Below are 24,304 nucleotides of genomic sequence, written 5' to 3' on the forward strand. Positions count from 1 at the left end.
CATATTGCTTTTTACAGATTTTATTTCCAATAGAATCAGATTTGAAAATGCATACTCCTTCGTTAAACCTTAACATTTTTTAATCCCACCAGAAGTGTCCAATTTATACTGTAATTCTCTAAATTATTAGCTACCGGAGTTCATTGAAATGTAAATTTTTTACCATTCTTCACTACGCACGTCATTCTCTTGTTTTTATTTAGTTTTCTTCATTTTCAGCTGTTGTTAATGCAGTTTTGGGAAATAACTTTTACGACAGGTACACAAATTACCGTAAGATGTCGCCTACAATTTGTATCGTTGCGCGGTTTGTTTTCCATTTCTCTGTTGACAAGGAAATCGCACGAGGGTTTTTAACTGTTTTTAACTTTCTTCCGCGTATATTTGTCACTTTTGTTTGTTGTTATTACACATGTTCATCACATTTGATAAATAGCCAATACAACGAAATAGGAAGCGCACCGTTCGATGACCGTTCTTAACGTGCTTGTTTACAAAAGCGTGGTTTTAAATGATGGAAGGTTCGAAAGTCGAAAAAAGAGGAACATTGGACGATTCCGATGCAAAACCACTCGAGCCTATTTTGGTGAGGCTCGACGAACGCGGTTGCGCTGCTCATTATATTTTTATTGATAAAAATGAGGTACTAAGAAATAACTATTGCCCACCATTGCGTTATTAGCGCTACTTTTTTGCGTATCATTTTTAACGTTATTTTCAATTCTCAACAGTTTAAAATAGGTCGTGCAAGGGACAATGATGAAATTATATTGGATACAATGATATCTAGAAGGCACTGCCTTTTAAGATGCGAAGGAAATGATGAGTGGACCATTAAGGACTCAAGTTCCTCGGCTACATTTGTCAATGATATTCCTCTCACTTTTGGAATAACTCAGAGAATCTCTGATGGAGATATTATACAGTTTAGCACATGTGATCAATTTAAGTATAGGTTCACGCTTGTTGCCAAGGAAGAATGTAAAACTAAGAAACCAAGGTTGGATGAACAAATACTTGATAATGTTCTTACAGAACAGAAGACATTTGCAGAAAGTCAGGAATGTCAAAAGAGAGTTCTTAAGGACAAGCTGCAAACAAAGCAGAAGGAGCAAGATATATTGAAGCAGCAGTTGGAAGAGCTTTTGAAACAACAAGGTGTCACAAGAGAGGACACAGATGATCTGAAGAAACAAATTACAATGTTAGAGGGTAAAATAGAGAGTGGTAATCTGCAAGAGAAGCATTTACACAAGATGTATGCGGAAATGTTAGAAAAATTGGAAAGTGAACGAGTAGAATTTGAGAAAAGATTGAACGATGAGAAACAAAAATGGCAAGAAGCATTGAATGTGAGTAAACAGGAGAAAGAAACATTGGAAATCAAAATGAGAGAGCAGATGGAGAAATGGAGAGAGGAACAGCAGGCTGAATGGAAGAGTGTTATGGAAACCATAGTTAAAGAAGAGAAAAATATACAGGCTCAGTTATTGAATGAGAAAACAGTTTTGGAAGAGAAGCTAAAGGAAACAGAAAAAGCTTTGAAAGAACAAGAAGCTAAAGCAGAAACAATACAAAGTAATGGTGCGATTCATATGTTTATAATTAGAGTATAAAAACGGATATTAAATGATAAACTAACATTCTTTTCGCAGTTGCAGGCCCATCTGTTACCAATACCGATAGCTGTATATTTTTAGAACTATTAAATGATCCATCAGGAATTCGGATCTTAGACACAATAGATTTAACACTGCCTACACAGATTGATGTAGGTACTGAAGAAAAAGAAAGTATAATGGATAAAGTTACAGATATAATGGATGAACAGTTAACTTGCAGTGTATGTTCAGAGTTGTTTGTGAAAGCAACAACACTAAGTTGCATGCACACATTTTGTCAACATTGTATCCGTTTGTGGAGCAAGAAAAAAAGGGAATGTCCTGTGTGCAGAGCATCGGTAACGCACATGAATAGATCACTAGTTCTTGATAATTTCATTGAAAGTATGTTAGAGAATTTACCTGCTAAGCTTAAACAAAGAAGGAAAGAACTTATAGAGGAAAGAAAAGGTAAACATAGAAATGATTTGTGTAATATTTTAATAAGCAACAATTAAAATGTTTCATAAATGTTTCAGTGAAGAATGTTCCAATGAAGGAACGAAAAAAGAAAATACGTTGAATCATTGGTTCAAGATGGTAAAAAAAGTCTGAGTTTCGTTAAAGTTTAATACCTACATTTTATGTCAGTAAATTTTACTCTTTCAACTTTCAACGCTGACTACAGTCAGCGATAGTTTAAAAGTATTTACATAATAACATTTTTTAACATAAGCTGTAAAAATTAAACATGTACATAGATACGTGTATTATTTTTAATTATAAATATTTTGTAAAAAAAAGTTGGCACTATTGTCGGTCTATTAATTGTAAAGAAGAATTTAAATTTAAGTAGCTTACACAACATTATTCAGCCGTAGTAATTGTTAATATAAAAAAATAATTACGACTTTATGCAGTGATGCTACCTCGCGAGAGAAGTGTAATACTACTTGGCCAGTAGCTTGGGCTTCTGTCCGCAGATGACGTTACAGGGCTTCTCCATCAGGGCAGCTTAAAGTATTAATTAAATCTTAACCCTATGTGTAATGCGGCATTTACTAATGCTTTCACACAACCATAGGAGAATCCTCACAAACAGCCACATTAGAAAGAGAGGCAACTACTCTAGCTATTCTCTCTCGTGTGTCTACTATTATATATGCTATGGTTGTAACCATAGACATATACACTACTAGACAATGAGCGTTTCTGTCGCAAAGCGCCGCATGTGATGCGTACCTGAAGCTTATCTGTGACCACCCTTTTTCCTAAGAGTGGCAGATCCATTGTAATCCGTGTACCGAGCTGTACCGAGCTATACTCTGAACGTCGCGTAAATGGCGAAATATATACGACGACACTAGGGCAAAGTAAGATTATTTTGTTCGGTGGAGTGCTTTGTCGGTCCGTTGGTCCGATCGAGTTTTCGTGTCGCTGACGGACCAACCACGACGATACGGTTACGTTGTTTTTCGCAGTGGAAAACGACACGTCTCTGGAAGGATGGCGACCTGACCCTTTCCGAATAATGGAGCACTGTGCACAACGGTACGTTACTCCGTCACCAGTCCCCATTTACCGAACTGTATGCGATTATTTTTTATGCGTATCGGGTATCTACAGTATGCACCTGCACGGCAACAAGCCACCCCTCCGAATGCCCTGAAGGTTACACGATGTTATTAAAGATAGTATCACGCTTACAGCCGTTGTCGTGGACAAATTTTTTTCCCGCATTTCTTTGTACGTCGACGACAATACACGATTTCACGATATCGAATCCAGGACCACGTGTCTTTATTTGTTGTACTCGCGAACTAAGTTTCCCTTATCCGTAATCGTTAGTTATCACGGCTTTATCACGGCTATTTACATACTTGAAATCTTCTAGAAATAATGTCTCGTTAGACAGACAGAGACACGGGAGGGAGAATACGACTGTCAATGTAATTCTTAATATAGACGTTTCACGAGACTTTTTCGCTGCATTTATATTTGTTACCCTTGTGTACTTCCAGTTGTTTTCGGAACTGTACATGACTTGCATTGTCACTTTTCGATGACATTCCGAAAAGCTATATTTCTTTTTTATAAAATTAATGCTAACTTGGATACTACTTTAATTAAATTTATAATTTCGTTTTTTCGTATTGTTTTCAGATTGTCAGTTTGAAATACATTTAATTGGTGCTATTAAACTTACAAGGTAAGCTGTGTTACTACTGGACTATGGATGTTTATGTAACTATAAACTTTTATGGACTTATTTGTAAATAGAAACTGAAATTGAATAGTTATACGTGTATTTTGTTAAGGGTTTTAGAAGGCTCTAAATAAACTAAAATTTAGTTTTATATTACATTCCATTTCGTTTCATTTGCATTATATTAGATTTAATTTTCAAATATACATTAAGTTCAGTTTATGTGAAATTGAATATTGTAACGATAATTCTCTTTTGTTGTTTAATAACAGATGGCTGATGTTGATCCTGAAACGCTGTTAGAGTGGCTCAGTATGGGCCAAGGAGATGAAAGAGACATGCAGTTAATTGCTCTAGAGCAGTTATGCATGCTGCTACTCATGTCTGATAATGTTGACAGATGCTTTGAATGGTAAGTGATATTATATTATTCGTGTATACTTTGCTAGCATAAATCGAAATACTAACAGAAATTGTTATTTGTCTTATTGTAGCTGTCCTCCACGCACATTTCTCCCTGCATTGTGTAGAATCTTTTTGGATGAACTTGCACCGGATAGTGTCTTAGAAGTGACTGCTCGAGCTATCACATACTACCTGGATGTTTCTGCAGAATGTACACGCAGAGTGGTAGCAATGGAAGGTGCTGTGAAAGCTATTTGCAGTCGCCTATCTGGAGCTGGATTAGGTTCTAGAACTAGTCGGGATTTAGCTGAACAGTGCATAAAGGTACTGAATAATTTGATCGCTATTGACTATTATGTCAGGCTATATGTACTAATATTACTGTCACTGTAGGTACTAGAACTCGTTTGCGCAAGGGAAGCTGGTGCTGTATTCGAAGCTGGTGGCCTTCCGTGTGCCTTGTGCTTTATTCGAGAGCATGGAGCTCGCGTACACCGAGACACCCTACACTCGGCAATGGCTGTAGTCACTCGGCTATGTGGAAAAGTAGAACCGCAAGATAAATCATTACCAGATTGCGTGGAAGCATTGTCAACGTTACTTAGACACGAGGATGCGCATGTTGCCGACGGAGCACTTCGTTGTTTTGCGTCGTTGGCCGATAGATTTTCAAGGAGAAATACAGATCCTGCTCCTTTAGCGTCTAATGGATTAGTTTCTGAACTTTTACATAGGTATATTTCTATAATTCCTAGAATTGCCGAATTATATAGATGATTACATTTGTAACTTTGATCTGTTAGACTATCGAATGCAGCAGGGTCCGGTACATCGATAGCAGCAACTTCTGGAAATCCAAAGACACCACCACCCTCCAGTACAGCATCGACGATTCCTGCGCCAGAAGCAAAATCGTGCGCTTCTGTTTCTACTATAATTAGTCTTCTATCGACGCTTTGCAGAGGATCACCATCTATAACCCATGATCTACTACGTTCGGAGTTACCGGATGCTATCGAGAAAGCTTTAAAAGGCGACGAACGATGCGCTCTTGATTCAATGAGACTAGTTGATTTATTATTAGTTTTACTATTCGAAGGCAGGTCAGCGTTAGGTCGTAATACAACCGGCGGATCTTCGGGCCCTTTGTTACCACGGTTAAGACGTTTGGATAGCGCCGGAGAAAAGTCTCATAGACAGTTGATTGATTGCATTCGGTCGAAAGACACGGACGCGTTAATAGAGGCTATAGATTCTGGTGGCATCGAAGTCAATTTTATGGACGATGTTGGCCAAACGTTGCTTAACTGGGCGTCCGCGTTTGGAACTCAAGAAATGGTCGAATTTTTATGTGATAGGGGAGCTGATGTGAATAAAGGTCAAAGGTCGTCCAGTTTGCACTATGCCGCCTGTTTTGGAAGACCAGCTATCGCTAAAGTATTACTTAAGCACGGAGCGAATCCCGATTTGAGAGATGAAGATGGAAAAACCCCATTAGATAAAGCCCGAGAACGCGTGGACGAAGGCCACAGAGAAGTTGCAGCTATATTGCAGTCACCCGGTGAATGGATGTTACCAAATCAAGAGCACAGAAAACCGGAAACGGAAACCGAGTTCACAGAACCGAAAGGTGATCCCGAAATGGCGCCTGTTTATTTAAAACGGTTGTTACCGGTATTTTGTGCAACCTTTCAGTCGTCTATGTTGCCCAGCGTCAGGAAAGCCAGTTTAAGTTTAATTAGAAAGATGGTGCATTACATACAACCAGAACTGCTCGTTGAAACATGCGGTTCTGATAAAACAGGAGATTGCGGCGCTATGCTTGTCGAAGTGATTGCCAATGTGCTGGATAACGAGGTAGGGTTCAGGATATACGATTGTTTCTGTAATTAGCATTATCTTTTATAGATTTCTTTAGGTCCTGTGCGCATAAGTGGAAATTAATATTGTTCCAGGACTAGTTCATAATGTTTTTTTGAACTTTCTAGTAGTTATGCAGGCAGGCAGGCAGCCAAACAGACAATTCTAGTGATTTAGTTAAGACTGTTCACAGGAGCTTGAGTTTAAAACACCATCACCACCACCTCCGCCTCTCAAGCCGTTTATTGGCCAAAAATTGCGTTGCCTCTCGTCGCGCAAGTCTTCCAGTTCCCTGAACTACATTGTTGATAAGACGGTAACGTCTACTCTATATTTGCCAATCGCTAGTTGGAAGACCCCTTGTGTCCCCTAAAATGCTATTCGTGACACCCCAAACTTTTTTTTTTATAATTTTTTTATTGGTTTCATTAATAACTATACGAATATTTCATTAACATAACGCATTCACTGTATAATTTATACAAAGCGTGATATCTAACAAATGTAAGCATGTCTTACTTCTATTTTGACAAAACGTACTTTTCAATGTCAAACGATACTTTGCGATACTATAAAAAAAAAATATCCACAACACGGAGTGGAGATCTTTTTTTTTGTAACTACAATGCATTAATACAATGTTATACAGCCCAACGAGCAATTTATATTTTAGCACAGAACGTGACATAAGAGGACAAGTTAGGGTAAGAATTTTGGAAATTTCATTAAGAAGCCAAAGGATGCTTAGAGACATTTTTTTTAGCGAATGGAGCGTGGAGTTTGTTCTGCCAAAATAGGTGTATATGATGAAGGATTAGATACAAAGCTCGTTGTCCACTTCTGTCGACTGTCTGCCTGCTGCTGGTGGGATTAATCGGGTTGCATTTATTTGCTTGTGATTTCATTGAATCCGCGTAATCGTTTTTTGCTCATACATCAATCTGTGCCCGTTACATCCGTGTTACATACTGAACAAGACAAATCACAGACAAAATCTGTAGAAACTTGTGTAGTACACTCACTTTGTATTAAATCTTGAAAGAGGGAAGGACCAAAAAGCAAAAAAAAAAAAACAAATAATATCTGTTTCACTTAACCGGAATTTTATTCTAAATAACATTGCAACAGGATAGCCGATCTAAACCGTTCTTTTTCTATTTTAATCTGAATAGGAGGACGAGGACGGACACTTAGTGGTTTTGCAAATGATACAAGATTTGATGATAAAAGGCAAAGATGAGTTTCTAGAACATTTCGCTCGTTTGGGAGTCTTTTCGAAAGTTGCTGCGTTAGCCGGATCACAAGAGACAGCACCGGAACCAGAAGCAGAGTCGAATCAAGCCGGAGAAGAGCAGAAAATGGAGGATGCGAGAGAGCTTCTGGTTGGAAGAGCTTATCATTGGAAGGATTGGTGTATTTGTAGAGGACGCGATTGTATGTACGTCTGGTCCGATGCGGCCGCCTTAGAATTATCAAATGGAAGCAACGGATGGTTCAGATTTATACTCGACGGGAAACTGGCGACAATGTATTCCAGTGGAAGTCCAGAAGGTGGAACGGACACCTCAGGTGCGTTTCTTATTTCTGTATGTCGACACGAAAATTCATCATATACGTCTCGTCAATCTTGTCATTGCCTTTCTTGTCGAAGTGTTCTTTTCACCTCCTCTCACACCCCCTTCGCGCCAGATAATATTGGTTTTACGCTCTTTTTATCGGATCACTTCTTTCTTTTTTACGTTATATCTTTTTCATTTGTGATTAACTTCCACGAGGGGAATAGTTTAGTAAATAACTGATTTTACTAACTGCCTACAGGAAAAGGGAGGAACACAGAGCCGCATTCCACTGAAGGTAGGTACATTAAATGTTCAACTCTCCTCGTTTTGCACGCTATCACTACCCCTTCAGTGTACATCATCATCATCATCATCATCATCATCGTCGTCGATCGCATTAGAACTTCCTTAATTTCTGGCATGACCTGAACATATTCTCTGTCACAACATTACGCGAATCATTAAACAAAAAAATATCTTCACAGAGACACTGGTTCTACTGTCGATTCGACTGTACGATTTACTGGAACGTATCTCTGTTTTGCAGAGAACCGCGGGGAATTCTTGGAGAAATTGCAAAGAGCACGCAGCCAAGTGAAACCTAACTCTGTGAGTCAGCCGGTTCTGTCGCGTCCCGGCACGACACGGCTGGTTGTTGGAAATTGGGCATTATCGAGTAGAAAGGAGAGCGAATTGTGCATAAATAATAGCGAAGGTCTGCCGCAGTTAACGACATTAAGGGAGGATCTGCCTGGATTTATTTTCGAGTCGAATAGAGGTACAAAGCATTCCTTCACGGCAGAAACAAGTTTAGGTGAGTGAGAGTAGACTTTTGGGCTCACTATGCCACGAATTAATTGCATTCTTGTTCTTTTACATTGTTCCTGTTAATTTTCAGGCCCGGAATTCGCAGCAGGCTGGGCTGGAAAGAGGGGAAAGAGGTTAAGATCGAAGATAGAAGCCATCAAGCAGAAAGTGAAAATGCAAGCTCAGGACATCTGTGAGCGTTATTTCAAAGCTGCTCAGGCTCAACCGCGCGGCGTGGTCGCCAAATTAGGCGCGATAGTCAGTCAGATCGAGAAGGCCTGCCAGAAGCAACAATCTGGGAACCGAGAATGGCGTAATATATTACAGAGCGCGCTAGAAGAATTGAAAGTTTTATTAAACGAAGAAGGAAAAGTTTCCGCTTACGAGCTGCACTCAAGCGGTCTGGTTCAAGCGTTGCTTACACTGTTGGCGGCTCCGCCTGGGCCACAGCCGCCGACATTGCGAGCGACTAAGCTCCGGATGCAACGGATAGCAGTGTTTAAAACCTGTTTCCATACCGCGGACGTGACCAGGGAGCAGAATTCTGCTAAAATTCTAGTCCATAAATTGGTCTCGGTCCTGGAATCCATCGAAAAATTACCGGTCTACTTGTACGACACACCAGGCTCCGGTTACGGCCTGCAAATTCTGACGAGAAGGTTACGGTTTCGGTTGGAAAAAGCGACTGGCGAAAGCTCTCTGATAGACCGATCTGGTCGTAGCTTGAAGATGGAACCGTTGAGCACTATACAACAACTGGAGAATCATTTATTGAAAATGGTCGCGAAACAGTGGTACGATCACGACCGATCCACGTTCACGTTCGTGAAAAAATTGAAGGAGGGGAATAAGGTCACGTTTAAATATCAATACGACTTCGACGAGAACGGTTTGCTGTATTGGATCGGCACGAACGCCAAGACATGCTCTGAATGGGTGAACCCTGGTCAATACGGTTTGGTCGTTGTCACGTCCAGCGACGGAAGGAATTTGCCCTACGGCCACCTCGAGGACATTCTGAGCCGTGATCCCTCGGCGTTGAATTGCCACACGAACGACGACAAACGCGCCTGGTTCTCGATCGACTTGGGAGTTTGGATCATCCCCAGTGCTTACACGCTGAGACACGCGAAGGGTTACGGCAGAAGCGCTTTGCGAAACTGGCTGTTCCAAGCCTCTAAGGACGGTGTCACCTGGACCACTCTGTATGCTCACGTGGACGATTCGTCTTTACACGAACCTGGCAACACAGCCACGTGGACGTTAGAGCTACCCGCGGACGAGACGCAAGGTTGGCGTCACTTACGGTTGCAACAGATCGGAAAGAATTCCTCTGGCCAGACACATTACTTGTCCGTGTCTGGGTTCGAGGTTTACGGCGAGGTCACCGGAGTGTGCGAGGACTTGGGTCGCGCGGCCAGAGAAGCTGAGGCTGGGGTACGAAAACAAAGAAGATTGATTAAAACTCAGGTACTTCGTCATTTGGTCGCTGGTGCTAGAGTGGCGAGGGGTCTTGATTGGAAATGGAGAGATCAAGATGGAATACCGCCAGGTATTATATTGCACAATTTCTTGATTGAATATTATCTGTATTTCATCACTGCGAATTAACAAATTGCTTTTTTGTTGTCCTAGGCGATGGTACCGTAACAGGAGAGTTACATAATGGTTGGATAGACGTAACGTGGGATCATGGTGGCTCTAATTCCTATAGAATGGGCGCTGAAGGGAAATACGATTTGAGACTAGTCGGTACCGGCCTCGATACGGATAGTGGAACGAAATGTAAAACTGCTACTGGAGTTCTAACGGGACGGAAATCTAGTAGTACCCCTAGTTTACCAGATTGCACCGACACCGCGATGCGTGGTTATGTGGCGACTACGGATCAAGCAGTGAGCGCAGATAATTTGGCAGCTAAGGTACAGTTACAATATTCTGTTTAACGTATAATCGAAAGCGTAGTTGTCTACTTATTGTTGATGGAACGACGATGTTGAAACGTGTGACGATGATTAATTAATTAGAGAGGATCATCGTATTCGTTTAACCACAGATAAGGTATAGGAGTAGACATTTCATCCAATGTATATGTTTCTTTCCACTTTTCTGGGGCGACGTAGCCACATTTCCATTTTACATTACCCACCGCAGATTCACCGGTCTCATAACATAGAGGTCGCTAAAATCACACGCTTTTTTAAGGTTGTTGGTGATGAAGTGTCTACACCTATACCTCGTTTGTGGTTTAACATAGCTTAAATTTTCTATTTCTTGCAAGCAGCAAGCCGCTGAATCGATAGCAGAAAGTGTGCTATCGGTTGCTCGTGCCGAAGCGGTTGTGGCTGTGACCGGTGAAGGTGGAGCAAACTCGACGAGTGAATTGTCCGTTGTATTACATCCACGGCCTGACACTACTGTGACAAGTGATCTGGCGACAATCGTCGAGAGCCTTGCTCTTAACACCGACTGTTCCACCAACAGTAACAGCAATCGTGCATCTAGTAGTTCAAAACCATTGCTTGGAAACACTGTGCGAGGAAATAAGGTGTGAATAACACGCATAATCATTAACCGAATCACCATGTTTTATATATGTGTATGTATACATATATATATATATATGTATATATCATTTACATTAATTGTACATTTGAATGCCCTTGCAGCCGGTGACAAGTTTACTCGAAGCAGCCGAAGCACTTGACCGTGTCCGAGAAGGAGCTGACAGGCTACGCAATAATACTAATAGCTTCTTGAGCGGAGAGTTACTTAGTTTAGTGCCCGTTAGAATTAGCGTGTCAGGCGAATCGGAAGAAAACTCGTTGAGGATAAAGTCCGTTCAAAGACATCACTCTGGAATTGCCGATGGTACGGTGATATCATAATTTTGCTTTTCTTTTTTCATTGTCCAAACGAAGTAATCGTTTGTGTACTAATGATTGTACTATTGCCCCTTAAAATATGTCTAAACTCACACATGACAAAAAATATATATACACGGTGTCCCAAAATAGCCTCGACTTCCGGAAATGAGGGGTTTCTGGGATGATTTGAAAGAACTTTTTTCTTAAGAAAAATGTTATCCGAGGTTTTGTTAACACTTCTGTTAAGGAAAAAGTTGTTTCAAATCATCCCAGGAACCCCACATTTCCGGGAGTCGAAGCTATTTTGGATCACCCTTTATATCAATTTCATTCCGTTTCCTGTTATTCACCTTTTGCGTTTCTACTCGAACTAGCTGCCAAAGAATGCAGTCGGGACAAAGAAGCTAGCTCATCTGCGCAAAATACAACAGGTGGATGTCCTGTTGTTGTTACCAATCCTATGTCTGTGTCTGTCCCCAATCTTGCTTGTTCAGACGCTAACAATACGTTGGAACCAACAACCGCTACTGGTTTATTGGAAACTTTTACGGCGTTGGCACGGAGACGAACGTTTGGTTAGTGTCCACAGAAATATTGCACGAGAATGTTTGGATATTTCGCGTGTTTGTTTAATTAATTACTGTTCATTCGAAACTCTTGTACTCTGCTAACAAATGGTTCCTTCCTAGGACCTACAGGTGGACAACACATTGCTTCGAATTCCAATACCGGTTCGAATTCCCGCGGACCAAACTCTGTGTCGAGTTTGGTTCGACTCGCCTTGAGTCCTAATTTCCCTGGTGGTCTACTAAGCACTGCTCAAAGCTACCCAAGTCTGACCAGTAGTGGTCAAGTGGCAGGCAGCGGTGTTACAACAACGACTGGGCCTGGTTTAGGACAGGCGCTCACAATGTCATTAACCAGCACAAGCAGCGACAGCGAACAGGTAAATATCGGCAAACATTCGTACAAGTTATGTTGAAGTAGTATCTTTGAAATAATAATGTATATACGGAATCGAATATGGAATGTATGATTTTATATAATGTAATAAGCAGTTATGGCTACAGGTGAGTCTTGAGGACCTCTTGGAATCTTGTGGAGGCGTTGCAAGTTCCAGCGCTGGTGGAGGTAGGACAACTGGCGGACCAACTCTTCTGACCGAATTAGAGGACGACGAAGACGGTGTCCTTGAAGAGGAAGAGGATAACGATGAGAACGATCAAGAAGTGGGTACAAAAACTCTATAAGCACCATTATAATATGAACTAAAGAGACACTGATATAATATCGAGTTGTTTTTTTTTTTTTTTTTTTTATACATTTTCTGCAGGAGGATGACGAAGAAAACGAAGAAGAAGGCGATGGCTGTGAAGGTGATTATGAGGAAGCATTGGTAAGGCGTAATCTACTGGCGGCATTCATGGAAGAAGAACCGTCTCAGAGCAGCAAGAGTCGTGCTTGGGATGACGAGTTTGTTCTGAAACGTCAGTTCTCAGCCTTGATTCCCGCATTCGATCCACGACCTGGTCGGACAAATATCAATCCGGTATGTGTAAAGCAATTGAACTGCATGTGATTTTTAGGCTATTCTAATCATATAATCTCTCTCGTGTATAGACAACAGATTTGGAAGTTCCGCCACCTGGCAGTGAAACTCAGTCCAGTGCTCGCGTAGGCTCGTTGCCTATGCCGAGGCTTTCGTTGACGTTAAAGGGTCCAGGACTTCCAGGTGTACCGGATGTCGAACTACCGCTTACGGAACCACACGCCAGTATCTTCCAAGCGGTGCAGGAGTTGATGCAGTTAACCGAATTAGGAAGTCGACAGGAAAAGCTGCGAAGAATATGGGAACCAATTTACACGTAATATATTTATGTGTCCTTAATGGAAAGTGTCTATAATTCCTGTAATATGCGTACACTTAATTTCTGTCCTTATTTACAGTATAATATACAAAGAATCCAGGGATGAAGAATCATCCGGAAGAGCAACGCCGATCGTGACACTGTACTCTCGTAATGCCACCCAGAATACTTCAGTTTGCACCGTGGAAGACGTTCTACAGCTTCTCAGGCACGTTTACGTACTAAGCACGACTCGTGACGACGGTAAACACATAGATTACGAAGAGTCCGAGGAGTCGACGTGTTGCATTCATCCGGACGACTTCACCTCAAAAAAGATCACGAACAAGATAGTCCAACAAATTCAAGACCCGTTGGCGTTAGCTGCCGGGGCGTTGCCGAACTGGTGCGAAGAACTGGCAAGGAGTTGCCCGTTTCTGTTGCCCTTCGAAACTAGACGATTATACTTCAGTTGTACTGCATTCGGGGCATCGCGATCCATCGTCTGGTTACAGACGCAAAGAGATGCCGTCCTCGAAAGACAAAGGGCGCCCGGTTTAAGTCCACGACGCGACGACAGCCATGAATTCCGCGTGGGTAGACTGAAACACGAACGAGTCAGTGTACCTAGGGGAGAGAAATTATTAGACTGGGCAGAACAAGTACTGAAGGTAAGTCGATTAAAAATTACGACGCAACAGAATATTATCAAGCTTTCACGTATTTTCATTATATTTCTTTTACCATTACAGGTACATGCAAGTCGAAAGAGTATCCTGGAAGTTGAATTTGTTGACGAGGAAGGAACCGGTCTTGGACCAACGCTAGAATTTTTCGCGCTAGTCGCCGCAGAATTGCAGCGCAAAGACCTAGGCCTGTGGTTGTGCGACGACGAGGAATCGGACGACGCGGACCAAACCAGAGTCTCTGGTGACCAGGTTCGACCCGCAGGATATTACGTGACACGGCCAAGCGGATTATTCCCGGCTCCATTGCCACAAGATTCCGCCGCTTGCGATCGTGCTGTACGATACTTCTGGTTCTTGGGTGTGTTTCTGGCGAAAGTTCTGCAGGATAATAGATTAGTAGATTTACCGCTGTCCCGTCCTTTCTTAAAATTAATGTGTCGCGGCGATATCACAAACAATGTAAATGAAAAGATCGGCCTGTCCGGCGTCAGTCAAGAAAGCATGTCGTCCAGTATGTCGAGCAGTTTCATATCGGAGGAGGGTGAAGCAGACACCGCGTACTCTTCGTTGGAACCGTCTCCGTGGTACGCTGGTTTATTGGACATCGAGGACCTTGTACTTGTAGACCCAGTTAGGGGCGAATTTATCAAAGCGATCCAAACAGCTACCGCTAAACGCGACAGAACATTCTCAGACGGTCGCAGTTCGGCCGACGAGGAAACATCATTGAACATCAGTCATCCGTCTGGAATGTCTGTACCCATCGAGAATCTGGCTCTAACGATGTCCTACTCGCCAAGCTCCAAAGTTTTCGGGCACGATCAGGTGGAATTAATGGAAACAGGCGTGGATGTTCCAATCACTATGGATAATGCGAAGGAATACGCCGATTTGACGGTTAACTATTGCCTCGACCGAGGAATCGCTAGACAACTTGAGTCGTTCAAATCCGGTTTCTCGAAGGTCTTCCCGATAGAGAAACTTCACGCTTTTAGCCCTGAAGAAATAAGGGCTATGCTATGCGGCGAACAAAATCCGCAGTGGACCAGAGAAGATTTGCTCAATTATACTGAGCCGAAGCTGGGTTACACGAGAGAAAGGTATGTTGATTTTGCGATTCTACCGTTACAGGGTTATAGTTGAAGGCTTCAGAGAACGAAGATGTTATGTTACAGATATTACATTTTTCTTAAACGGACTTTTGAAAGCTTTTTTTCCAGGCAATTGCCACTGTAACATACTTCATCTCTAAGAAAACACAATTTGCAGAAAAATGTTACGTAACCTCCTTCACCATCTGGAGTCATCAGTTGTATGGATGCTTTTTGTTTAGAGAGAATTAATCTTTGACTTCATGTGTTGCAGTCCTGGATTCCAGAGATTCGTTAACGTTCTAGTTTCATTGACCGGCCCAGAGAGAAAAGCTTTCTTACAGTTCGCGACTGGATGTTCGGCTTTGCCTCCTGGTGGATTATGTAATTTGCATCCTAGATTGACTGTTGTGCGAAAAGTGGATGCTGGCTCAGGTGGTTATCCTTCCGTTAACACCTGTGTTCATTATTTAAAATTACCGGAGTATCCTACCGAAGAGATACTGAAAGAGAGACTCTTGTCCGCGACTAGGGATCTTAAAGTGTGCGAATCGAACTTTGCTTAACAAGATTGAACTGTGCAGTCTACACGCGAGAGCAAAGTCTGGCCTTGGTGTTATTCGAATAACCTAAAATAATTGTCCAATAGGAATCGGTACAGGTTTGAAAGAATTAACACACAACCTGGAACGGTAACGCGCGAATAAAATATTTAGAATTGTTTGAATGAAAAGAATAATTTCACCAGCGTATCGTAAGTATTTGAACACACGACGAAGTTATGTCGTAATTTGTAGCATTTAAATTTGTACGTTTTAAAGGGAACATCTATAAATTTAACAAGTAGTATCAAACTATGCTGTTCAACGACTCCGTTGTTTGTCTTAAAACATCTTTCAATGATCCAACTACCATTTTTAAATGCATACCATAATACTTGCTATATAATTACAATCTAATTTATACTATATCTAATAATGCAAATAAAAAAGAATAAGGATTATTATCTTATGATTTATCGAATCGTCGTAGTGTTGTCCGTTCCAGGTGTTGGTCGTGTGATACGATAACGAGTATTCTCCAATACAATAGAAATTGTATTTTCTCAAGACACGTAATTCACGCGAGTGTTTTTTCAAGTATATTTGCTGTCCTTGTGGAACAAGAACTCTTACAGTTCCTCGATATAGAACGAATGTTCGTACTGTCTTCTTTGTGAAGTATTGTTGTGCTTGGAAAGTGATTCGTATTGTAAGAAAAGAAAAAGAGGCACCCTCGATGAAAATTTCTATTTTCTTTATCAGATTGCCTCCAAACGGTAAATACCCACATGTCGTTATTGAGACGCGCGAGAGAACATTGTAAATCAAAATTGACCTGTGCAAAGTGCTAAAAGATTTTATTGGTCGCAATGGGAACGATGTCTTGTTTAGCATCCAGACCAATTTTCACAGCTTCAGATGTTTGTCCCTTTTAAACTGGATGGTCGGTGCATCACAAACGAACAGGCCGTAGGAAATATGCAAAGGCGTGAAACGTTTCGATGTAAAACGCGAGATGAAAACTTTGCAAGCTGAGCACTCTGCATCTTTGTACAATATGCTACTTAATGCTCACTCGATAATTATAATTATAGGCGGAAATCAGTATACTTGTAATAATAGCGTCTAGAAGGAAAGATACGAGAATAATATAAATGTGAAAAAAAGATTGATTATTGATATCGATATGAGGAATAGTTACTATTTACTGTAATATAAATTATTATTGATTCTTGGGGAAAAGAATAAAAGAAAAAAAAACGTTATAAAGTATAACATCTTTTTCAACGTAATTTGTTACATGTTTTATACAGTCTATGAATACAAACGTACGTAATTTAACAATTCCATTGCCCTTTAGAAAAGATCTGCGTATCGCTAGATCCCACGTAATATAAAACCTACACACACCATTAATAATGTACATCAGATTCAGCGGTGTCCCTTTTACGAAAACTTCATGGGACAACCACAGTTTATATTTTAATCATGATTTATGTGTCATGCAAAAAACAGTAACGTTAATCTTTACAATTTCGCTGAACGAGTCAAACGATCTTCGGAGTTATAGCTTCCAGTACCTAGTCACTTTTTGTGTAGTACATTGTTCGCTTCTGTACGTTCTTCTTCTAATTCGTTGGCTGTAGCGGTTAATTTGGATCTTGCAAAGTCGTTAATCGGAAGCCCCTAAAAAAAAATATTGTAAATATTCTTCCATTTTTAAAATACACTTTCAAATATCAGACATTGCAAAACCAAGTGCTTACTTGAACGATCTTGTATTGTTTGTTTTGTACAACGACTGGAAAAGAGAATACAATATCCTTTGGAATTCCATAGCTGCCGTCAGATAGGACGCCCATGCTGACCCATTCTCCTGAATTCGTACCCATCCACCAATCTCTCATGTGATCTCCAGCCGCTTTAGCGGCTGACATCGCGGATGACATTTTCCTGGCAGCTATTACCGCTGCGCCCCGTTTCTGAATTGTTTCGACAAAGCTGGTATTCAACCACTTTTCATCGTTTACAGCCGCAAGTACTGGCTTGACGCCAGATGGAAGAGCCACGGTAGCATGCGCGGCATCCGGATATTGAGTTGAACTGTGATTGCCCCAGATAATCACATTCTTCACTTTGTCAACCTGTTTGCAGACATAAACATTTAAAAAATCATATTGTACAATATAGTATGCATCAGGTGACATTAAAGCTACCTTCACGTTCAATCGTGCTGCTAAAGCTGCTTGAGCACGATTCTGGTCCAGTCTAGTCATGGCTGTGAAGTTTTCTCTTGGAATGGATGGTGCGTAATGAGAGCAAATCAGAGCATTCGTGTTGGCAGGATTTCCAACAACCAACACCTTGACATCTTTTCGGGCATATTTGTCCAAAGCTTCTCCTTGAACTTTAAAGATCTCTACATTGGCAGCTAGCAAATCTTTTCGTTCCATTCCTTCCTTTCGGGGCATTGCCCCGACCAAAAAGGCAGCAGCAACATCCTTAAAAGCTACAGCTGGGTCAGCAGTTGGTATGACATCTGCAAATGAAACATTAATGCACGTGTCTATTCAGTTTCATAGCTAGTATACTATGACGTTTAACAGAGTTTAATGGCATCTTTATTTTATGCAAATCCGGATAGGACTCTTCATGGATTCCAGTTTCTAAACATTGTTTAATAAAAATTTATCCTTCCATAAATATTCACTCTAGTGATTAGGATTCCATATACCAAAAATGTCAAACAGTTTAAACTGGTACACGTGTTACATAAACCCTTGGTTATGTAACAGGTATTCTTTGCACGTGTTATACGACTAAAGGGAGTTAGATTTCCAAATACAACTCTCATAATCTAATATATTCATTTAAAACTATCGATCAAAGATTATTCATGTCACTGCATAATGCGTGTTTCCTTATCAATCTATATATCATTTGGCTAGCAACATATTTTCACCTCCTAAAAGAGGAAGAGCCAAGTCTTGTAGTTCCATAACTACACCATCCAAAACCTTCATCATGACTGGAATATCCAGCAAATGAAGATTGACTGGCTGGTTTGGACCAAAAACTGAACCAGCAGCAAGCTGATACAGTAGGGAATAGGCAATCTGCCCTGCAGCTCCCGTAACCACAACATTAATTGGCTCAGTCTGAAAAATAAATGAATAATTTAATCCCAGAAGCATTAATTTTTAAGAATTTCAGTAACAATTTGTGAAAAATAGTTGTTCCTAATATTATGTTAATTAATGCCAGTAATTTGAGCCCTGTGCTCCGATAATTATATGGAACTACAAATTATCAGGAACACATATATTTAAAGCAAATTGCAAAAGCAAAGAGTAACAATATAATGCCTGAAAAATCAATCCTTAAAAATTCAAAGGACAATTTTCTTCTATGATAGGTATAATTGATAGAATCTGTATTCTTTCGTTCCACGATCATACTTAATTACAAACGATCAGAAATGCAGGTGGTTACAACGAATGCAACATCCAACAGTCATTAACAACTATTAGGAGAAAGTAGGAATGCTTTGAATGACATATGAAGGTCAAACGTAGGTTAAGCTGATGTTTTACCGAATAAAAAGTGCAATGCTATTATAAATATATTGTTTAATCAAGAAATAGTTAGCACAAAGCAGGAGATGCTTACCATGTTTCACCGACGTGTTCTTGTAATATGGTGTGGTTTCGAGATCACGCTGATAAAGTGATAGAACTCTCCAGAGCCAGAGGTACTAAGGTCAATCAGGCCGATTCATGTAATAACATTGACAGCCGCTTGCCTGGAAGATAGATTCGAATTCGAATATGCGCGCTGGAGGCCAAATACATTCACGGAATTACTTTATACTTTTTCCAATAAAGACGTAGTATTATTTTTATTTATTTATCATCGAATATATACACGATACAAACGATGGTTCAACTCTACAGTGATGTTAAAATACCAAAGAAAAATCGATATTTTATGACAAATAATTTGTGGTCGAGATCCTACTTCTTATTTCGCGGACACTTTTTAATTTCATACGCGTTAGATAACTGTAATTTAAACAGGGATCATTGACGAGTTTAAATGTTAGTTCTTCGTTAGTTGAGGTTTAGTCTGAATACTTTACCAGCGAAATATTGTTGCATAATATTTACGGATATCGCATAATAGTTCAAAAATTTATTTAAACATAGTGTCCAATCCAAGCGTATGGCAATATTTTAAATATTTGCAACTAGAGGGCTACAAATAGTGTCCAATTCTCGCATGTTGTCAATTGCTACATTATACATAATTTCAACTTCTAAATATATTTCTTTAGACATTTAATAAAGTAACATTTATACGTATTAAATAGAGATTCAGATGATCGTCACAAATACATGTCTTTTCCTTTGATGTGACGCCTAATGCAATAAAAAGGTGTAGCGTTATTAAATAATATTTCATTTTATATGTAATATCATAGATAAGGTATAGGAGTAGACATTTCACCTTATGGAATTATATTTATTATAAACTCTCGTACCGACACCTTAAAAAAGTCTGTGATTTTAACGACATCTATGTTATGAGAACGGTGAATTTGCGGTGTGTAATGACATTAAAATGGAAATGGGGCGATGTGACCCCAGAAAAGTATGCGGAAAAAATACATTGGATGAAATGTCTACTCCTATACCTCGTCTGTATGTACATAATACGAAATAATAAAAATGGTCGATAGGACCTATTATGCCATCTATGAGAAAATATTCAAGCAACTAGTCAATTAGTATTCAAATTTTGTCACGAGATGACAGAACGATGTCATTTACATTCGTCCATGTTAAGTACATAGAGATTCATAAAGGTTAATTTACATCACAGACGAGGGGTGTACTACGAACGTAACATTTTACAGGAGATTGTGGTGTGGATGAATATATTTACATTCGCCTTCTTGGACAACTAAGTGGAGCTAGGACCCCAGAAAATCAGCCGTTTGATGTAGCTAATACATATAGGATGGACTGGATGGACACACTTCTTGATTTAATTACATATCTCCATTATGTTAAAATTTAGAAGATATCAAAAAGTTTATTCACAAAAGTAGGTTAGTATGGAGGGTGAGCATACTACGTTACAGTAATAATTTCTTCGTAAGTAAAGATACATGAAACTATCGAAGATTACTTTAGATTCCTTCCTTTATTCTGTAAATCTTTGGATTAGAATACGAGAGTTGCTGGAACAATGAACATTGTGACAGGATATGGTATAAATGGAACTTTGACAATTTTCTAAGATTCATTTGTTCGAGTTGGCTGAAACTCATAAATATTCTAACTGCAAAAACATTGTACATTTATCTATGTACTACCTGTAGCTTTCTGATTCAAAAGGTTTCTGCGCAAAACTATCGTCTACGTCTTGTAACCTTGGGCAACAGTAGTACATACATAAGTACATGTAGTAATTGAAATAACAAATTTTCGGAGATAGCCTGGGACATGTACGCGGTTGAATTCATTCATTAGTCTGTAGAGAAAACTTTAAAGAATCTGGCTATATTTCGTTCAAATCTTTAACCGATAATTCTTGATATCTAGCTATCAAAATATTAATATCTTGCTGTTTAGTCCCAGGTTCTTAGAAACAACTAATATAACCTTCATTAATTTATTACACTTGCATTCTTTTTGCATAATCTCGATGCATAAAATAAAAATAACCTTTCCCAGATAGCACACGACGTCCCGAAGACGTCCATTTTACGGCTATTTTAGGTCTAAGGTGTCTTCAAGGCGTTATTGTATGAAAAGTGAAAATTAAACAGCCCTAATAGTTATATGATTTTCATTTAATTGTTTTAATGAAAAAGAAGCTTACACAATTTATTCATCTACATACATATGTACATAATTTCTTTGACGACAAATTTAATCTACTTTACCTCCAGCGTTACCTAACTAACTACACTTCGATACTATAGATGACGCTATCGTATAGTTTGCCATGCAAAGAGAACTGCGGCGGTCACGTTTGAAACAAAAATTGAGCTTCCCTGGTCGTTCTTTTTCCCATGCTTTTCAGTAAAGTTTACTCAGAAATTCCACGTTTCAGTTAGATGTTTTCTTTTCTATTAACAGAGAGGAAAGCAAGAAAAACTGAATGAAATTTACTCGCAGCATTCCAGTATCGCGAACTGTTGAAGTCTCATAAAAATTTACGGCCCTACGAAGTTCTCGTAAAAGAAACTTCCCTTTCGGAGAAACAACCGTTCCAGACACGTTCCGACCTACATTCTCCGCGATCAGTACAGACACCACTATCTTCATTGCGTTATTAAACTCCAAAAAACCATTTCTGTAATTGTCCAAACAATTCATTACGATCCGTTAAACCTTTTTCTTTTTATTGTTAACAGATACATAAACTTTTGCATGCATTAATCTTCATTCTACCAAAGTATCTGCCAATATTTTTGGCTTTACCTTTCGTTTCGATTTCCATAGATTGTACATCCACTTGTATAGGTATTACTGTCACAGAGTGATGACCACATTATCTATACATTCACATAATTATACACAAAATTATACAAGGTATCCGACTTATATCGACCCACTCGAGAACGTACGTTTCCTGTTATTCCATTCGTTCGTCCAAAGTAAATGGTACATATTATTCTTCTGAAAAACGGCGAAACAAAAATCGGTATTTTTCGATAGACTTGGGTGATGGTAGTGTAACAAAAGCGGAAGTCGAGGTGAAAAACGGCAACGTATTCTAGCTACAGAAAAAACATCGAACCGCCGTTGGTGGTAATGTTTGAATGTTTTGTAAGCACGCGTAACAGCCAGTCGGTCGCGTATTCACAGAAAACGGGCACACATTAAGTGGCAACAGTTTGCTTTGATCTCATTAATCATGACACGCGCGACTTTTCCGCAGGCACGTCGCGCGCCGCAGAACGATCTAAATATCGCGGCCACTTCTGCCTTGGTAAGCGACGATCGATCCGCGTCCTCTTCGTTTTCCATGTTGTACATTTCCTTCCTGCGAACCGTATTAGGTGTACGTACAAATTAATTTGTGGCCCCCATTATTAATTATTAACTCATAACCGCCATCATTTTTTCGAGGATGAATTCGCCAACCGACCGAGAAATGGCGTAAATGTGTTGAAAGTAATGGAAATATATTGAAGAATAGACTGTATCTTGATCTTTTGCAAAAAAAAGATAACAAATCTATGAGTAGAGTACCATTAATTAATTCGTATATGTAAGAAATATACACAATATTATATTAATTAATATTTTGACTCTAAGGCGCCTTTAAGCCGTCTTCGAGGCGTCATGTGTTATCTATTGGAGTATTATTCCAATAAAATTTCTGACCAATTCTGTCTTCGACCATGGTCGACTCGATACAGAGGAGACCAATAACCGAATTCCGAACTTGCTTCACCTCATGGTGCAACGGAGACCTACGCATAATCTTAACGTTCAACTTTTCTGCAACGATTTCTCCACGATACACGCGTATGTCCTTCCTTTGTGAATTCCCCGTGGAACTGACCAGAGGAACACCGTTACGTAAGCGCGCGCGCGCGACACTTCGAGCAAACTCAGTGAAAAGAAAAGACGAATATTAATCACCTTGTTGGGAAAGACGTGTGTTCGTATATTATATGTATGCCTCCGTCAAAGGAAACGTTGACGACAAGTTTTTTTTTCCGTAGGTTACATCAGTGTCGAGATAAACGCGTGAAGAAGATTGACTTTCTGAAAGGTTTATCGGCGCCGGAAATGATAAATGAACGTGGACGATGGAACGGGCGAAAAATCTCTCCTTTGGCCCCTTTTTCTTAGATCCGCGAATTTTCATCGATGCTCGGAGAAAACTGCACGCGTTTCCACCTACAAACCACCACACCATTGGGTGGTGAAAGGTATTCCTCGGTCGGAATTTAATACTCTTCTCAATGATCCTTTATTTTTGGAGGGTGATCTTTCTGGACTTTACGGGCCACGTCGCCCACTATTGTTCTTAATTTGTTTTTCATAAAATCAAGAAGCAATAGTCATTTCGGGATTATTTGAAATATTTTTTTTTATGAACAATGCGTTTATTCGCGATAAATAGTGGCACTAGTACTTACAGTAACAACGTTTTCCTAATTTTTGGACGTCGTTTACCTCTTTGCGGTCCAAAGTATTTTAGGATTTTCTAACTTCGTAATTCAATAATTCAATTGAATAATGTATTTATAACATTTGAGAAGCATTAAGATAACATTTGTGAATATTGCAGTTGTAAAACTGTAAGCAAATATATCGAATGTCAATAAAATATGAAGCTATGGCTGTAATATTGGCCGTCGAGTGGACGTCGACATAGGACTCGTAATGGATTAAAAAAGTTTTGTACTGCCGATCGTTAAGAAATATTCTAAAAATTGTCGTTAAAGTGATAAGTTGGCATCCTTTTTTCAAAAATGCGAGCCCAAAATTTAACTGACTTTTATGTTTGTAAATCAATGATCTTATCTCTGGACCCTGAATTTGATATATTTGTCGTAAATGTGAATAAGCAAAACACAATACAATACAAATTTTCGGAACGGTTAATATAAATTTTACTTTATTTCGAACCTAACGAAACCTTCAACGAAGGAAGCAAACTCTGAAATAATTTTAATTCAGCATATTAATCTATAAAAATCCGAATTTGCATACAATTCCCAGTCTGCTTATTTGTTCTCAGAGCTATATACATTTTTAAGGACAAAATATTAGTTTTTATCACAGTCAGGTGGCTGTTTTAA

The 24,304-nt window shown here is 39.6% G+C and overlaps 3 protein-coding genes across 3 annotated transcripts; 2 read left to right on the plus strand and 1 right to left on the minus strand.

The window, feature by feature from the left end:
• The first annotated feature begins 311 nt into the window (after positions 1-311).
• LOC107187126 (E3 ubiquitin-protein ligase RNF8-like) lies at positions 312-3,814 on the plus strand. The gene is made up of 4 exons (XM_015575135.1): positions 312-643; positions 732-1,584; positions 1,656-2,072; positions 3,765-3,814. Exons 1-4 carry the CDS (start codon positions 512-514, stop codon positions 3,812-3,814), a joined length of 1,452 nt encoding a protein of 483 aa, XP_015430621.1. The 5' UTR covers positions 312-511.
• Positions 3,535-15,498, plus strand: LOC107187128 (E3 ubiquitin-protein ligase HECTD1). Its single transcript, XM_015575136.1, has 21 exons — positions 3,535-3,550; positions 3,765-3,810; positions 4,080-4,219; positions 4,302-4,536; positions 4,606-4,946; positions 5,016-6,069; positions 7,245-7,641; positions 7,891-7,926; positions 8,179-8,445; positions 8,530-9,990; positions 10,074-10,360; positions 10,723-10,986; positions 11,108-11,309; positions 11,680-11,880; positions 11,995-12,251; positions 12,364-12,534; positions 12,639-12,854; positions 12,926-13,170; positions 13,253-13,823; positions 13,905-14,941; positions 15,207-15,498. Exons 3-21 carry the CDS (start codon positions 4,080-4,082, stop codon positions 15,496-15,498), a joined length of 7,674 nt encoding a protein of 2,557 aa, XP_015430622.1. The 5' UTR covers positions 3,535-3,550; positions 3,765-3,810.
• Positions 15,499-16,736: 1,238 nt separating this feature from the next.
• On the minus strand, positions 16,737-19,479 carry LOC107187286 (malate dehydrogenase, cytoplasmic). Its single transcript, XM_015575348.1, has 5 exons — positions 19,144-19,479; positions 18,437-18,632; positions 17,691-18,013; positions 17,241-17,618; positions 16,737-17,160 (listed from the first exon to the last, which is right to left on the minus strand). The coding sequence occupies exons 1-5, from the start codon at positions 19,144-19,146 to the stop codon at positions 17,059-17,061; spliced, it is 1,002 nt and encodes a 333-aa protein (XP_015430834.1). The 5' UTR covers positions 19,147-19,479; the 3' UTR covers positions 16,737-17,058.
• Between the last annotated feature and the right edge of the window lie 4,825 nt (positions 19,480-24,304).

The sequence above is a fragment of the Dufourea novaeangliae genome, unplaced genomic scaffold (genome assembly GCF_001272555.1).
Source record: "Dufourea novaeangliae isolate 0120121106 unplaced genomic scaffold, ASM127255v1 scaffold99, whole genome shotgun sequence".
In the NCBI taxonomy this organism is placed as follows: Eukaryota; Metazoa; Arthropoda; class Insecta; order Hymenoptera; family Halictidae; genus Dufourea; species Dufourea novaeangliae.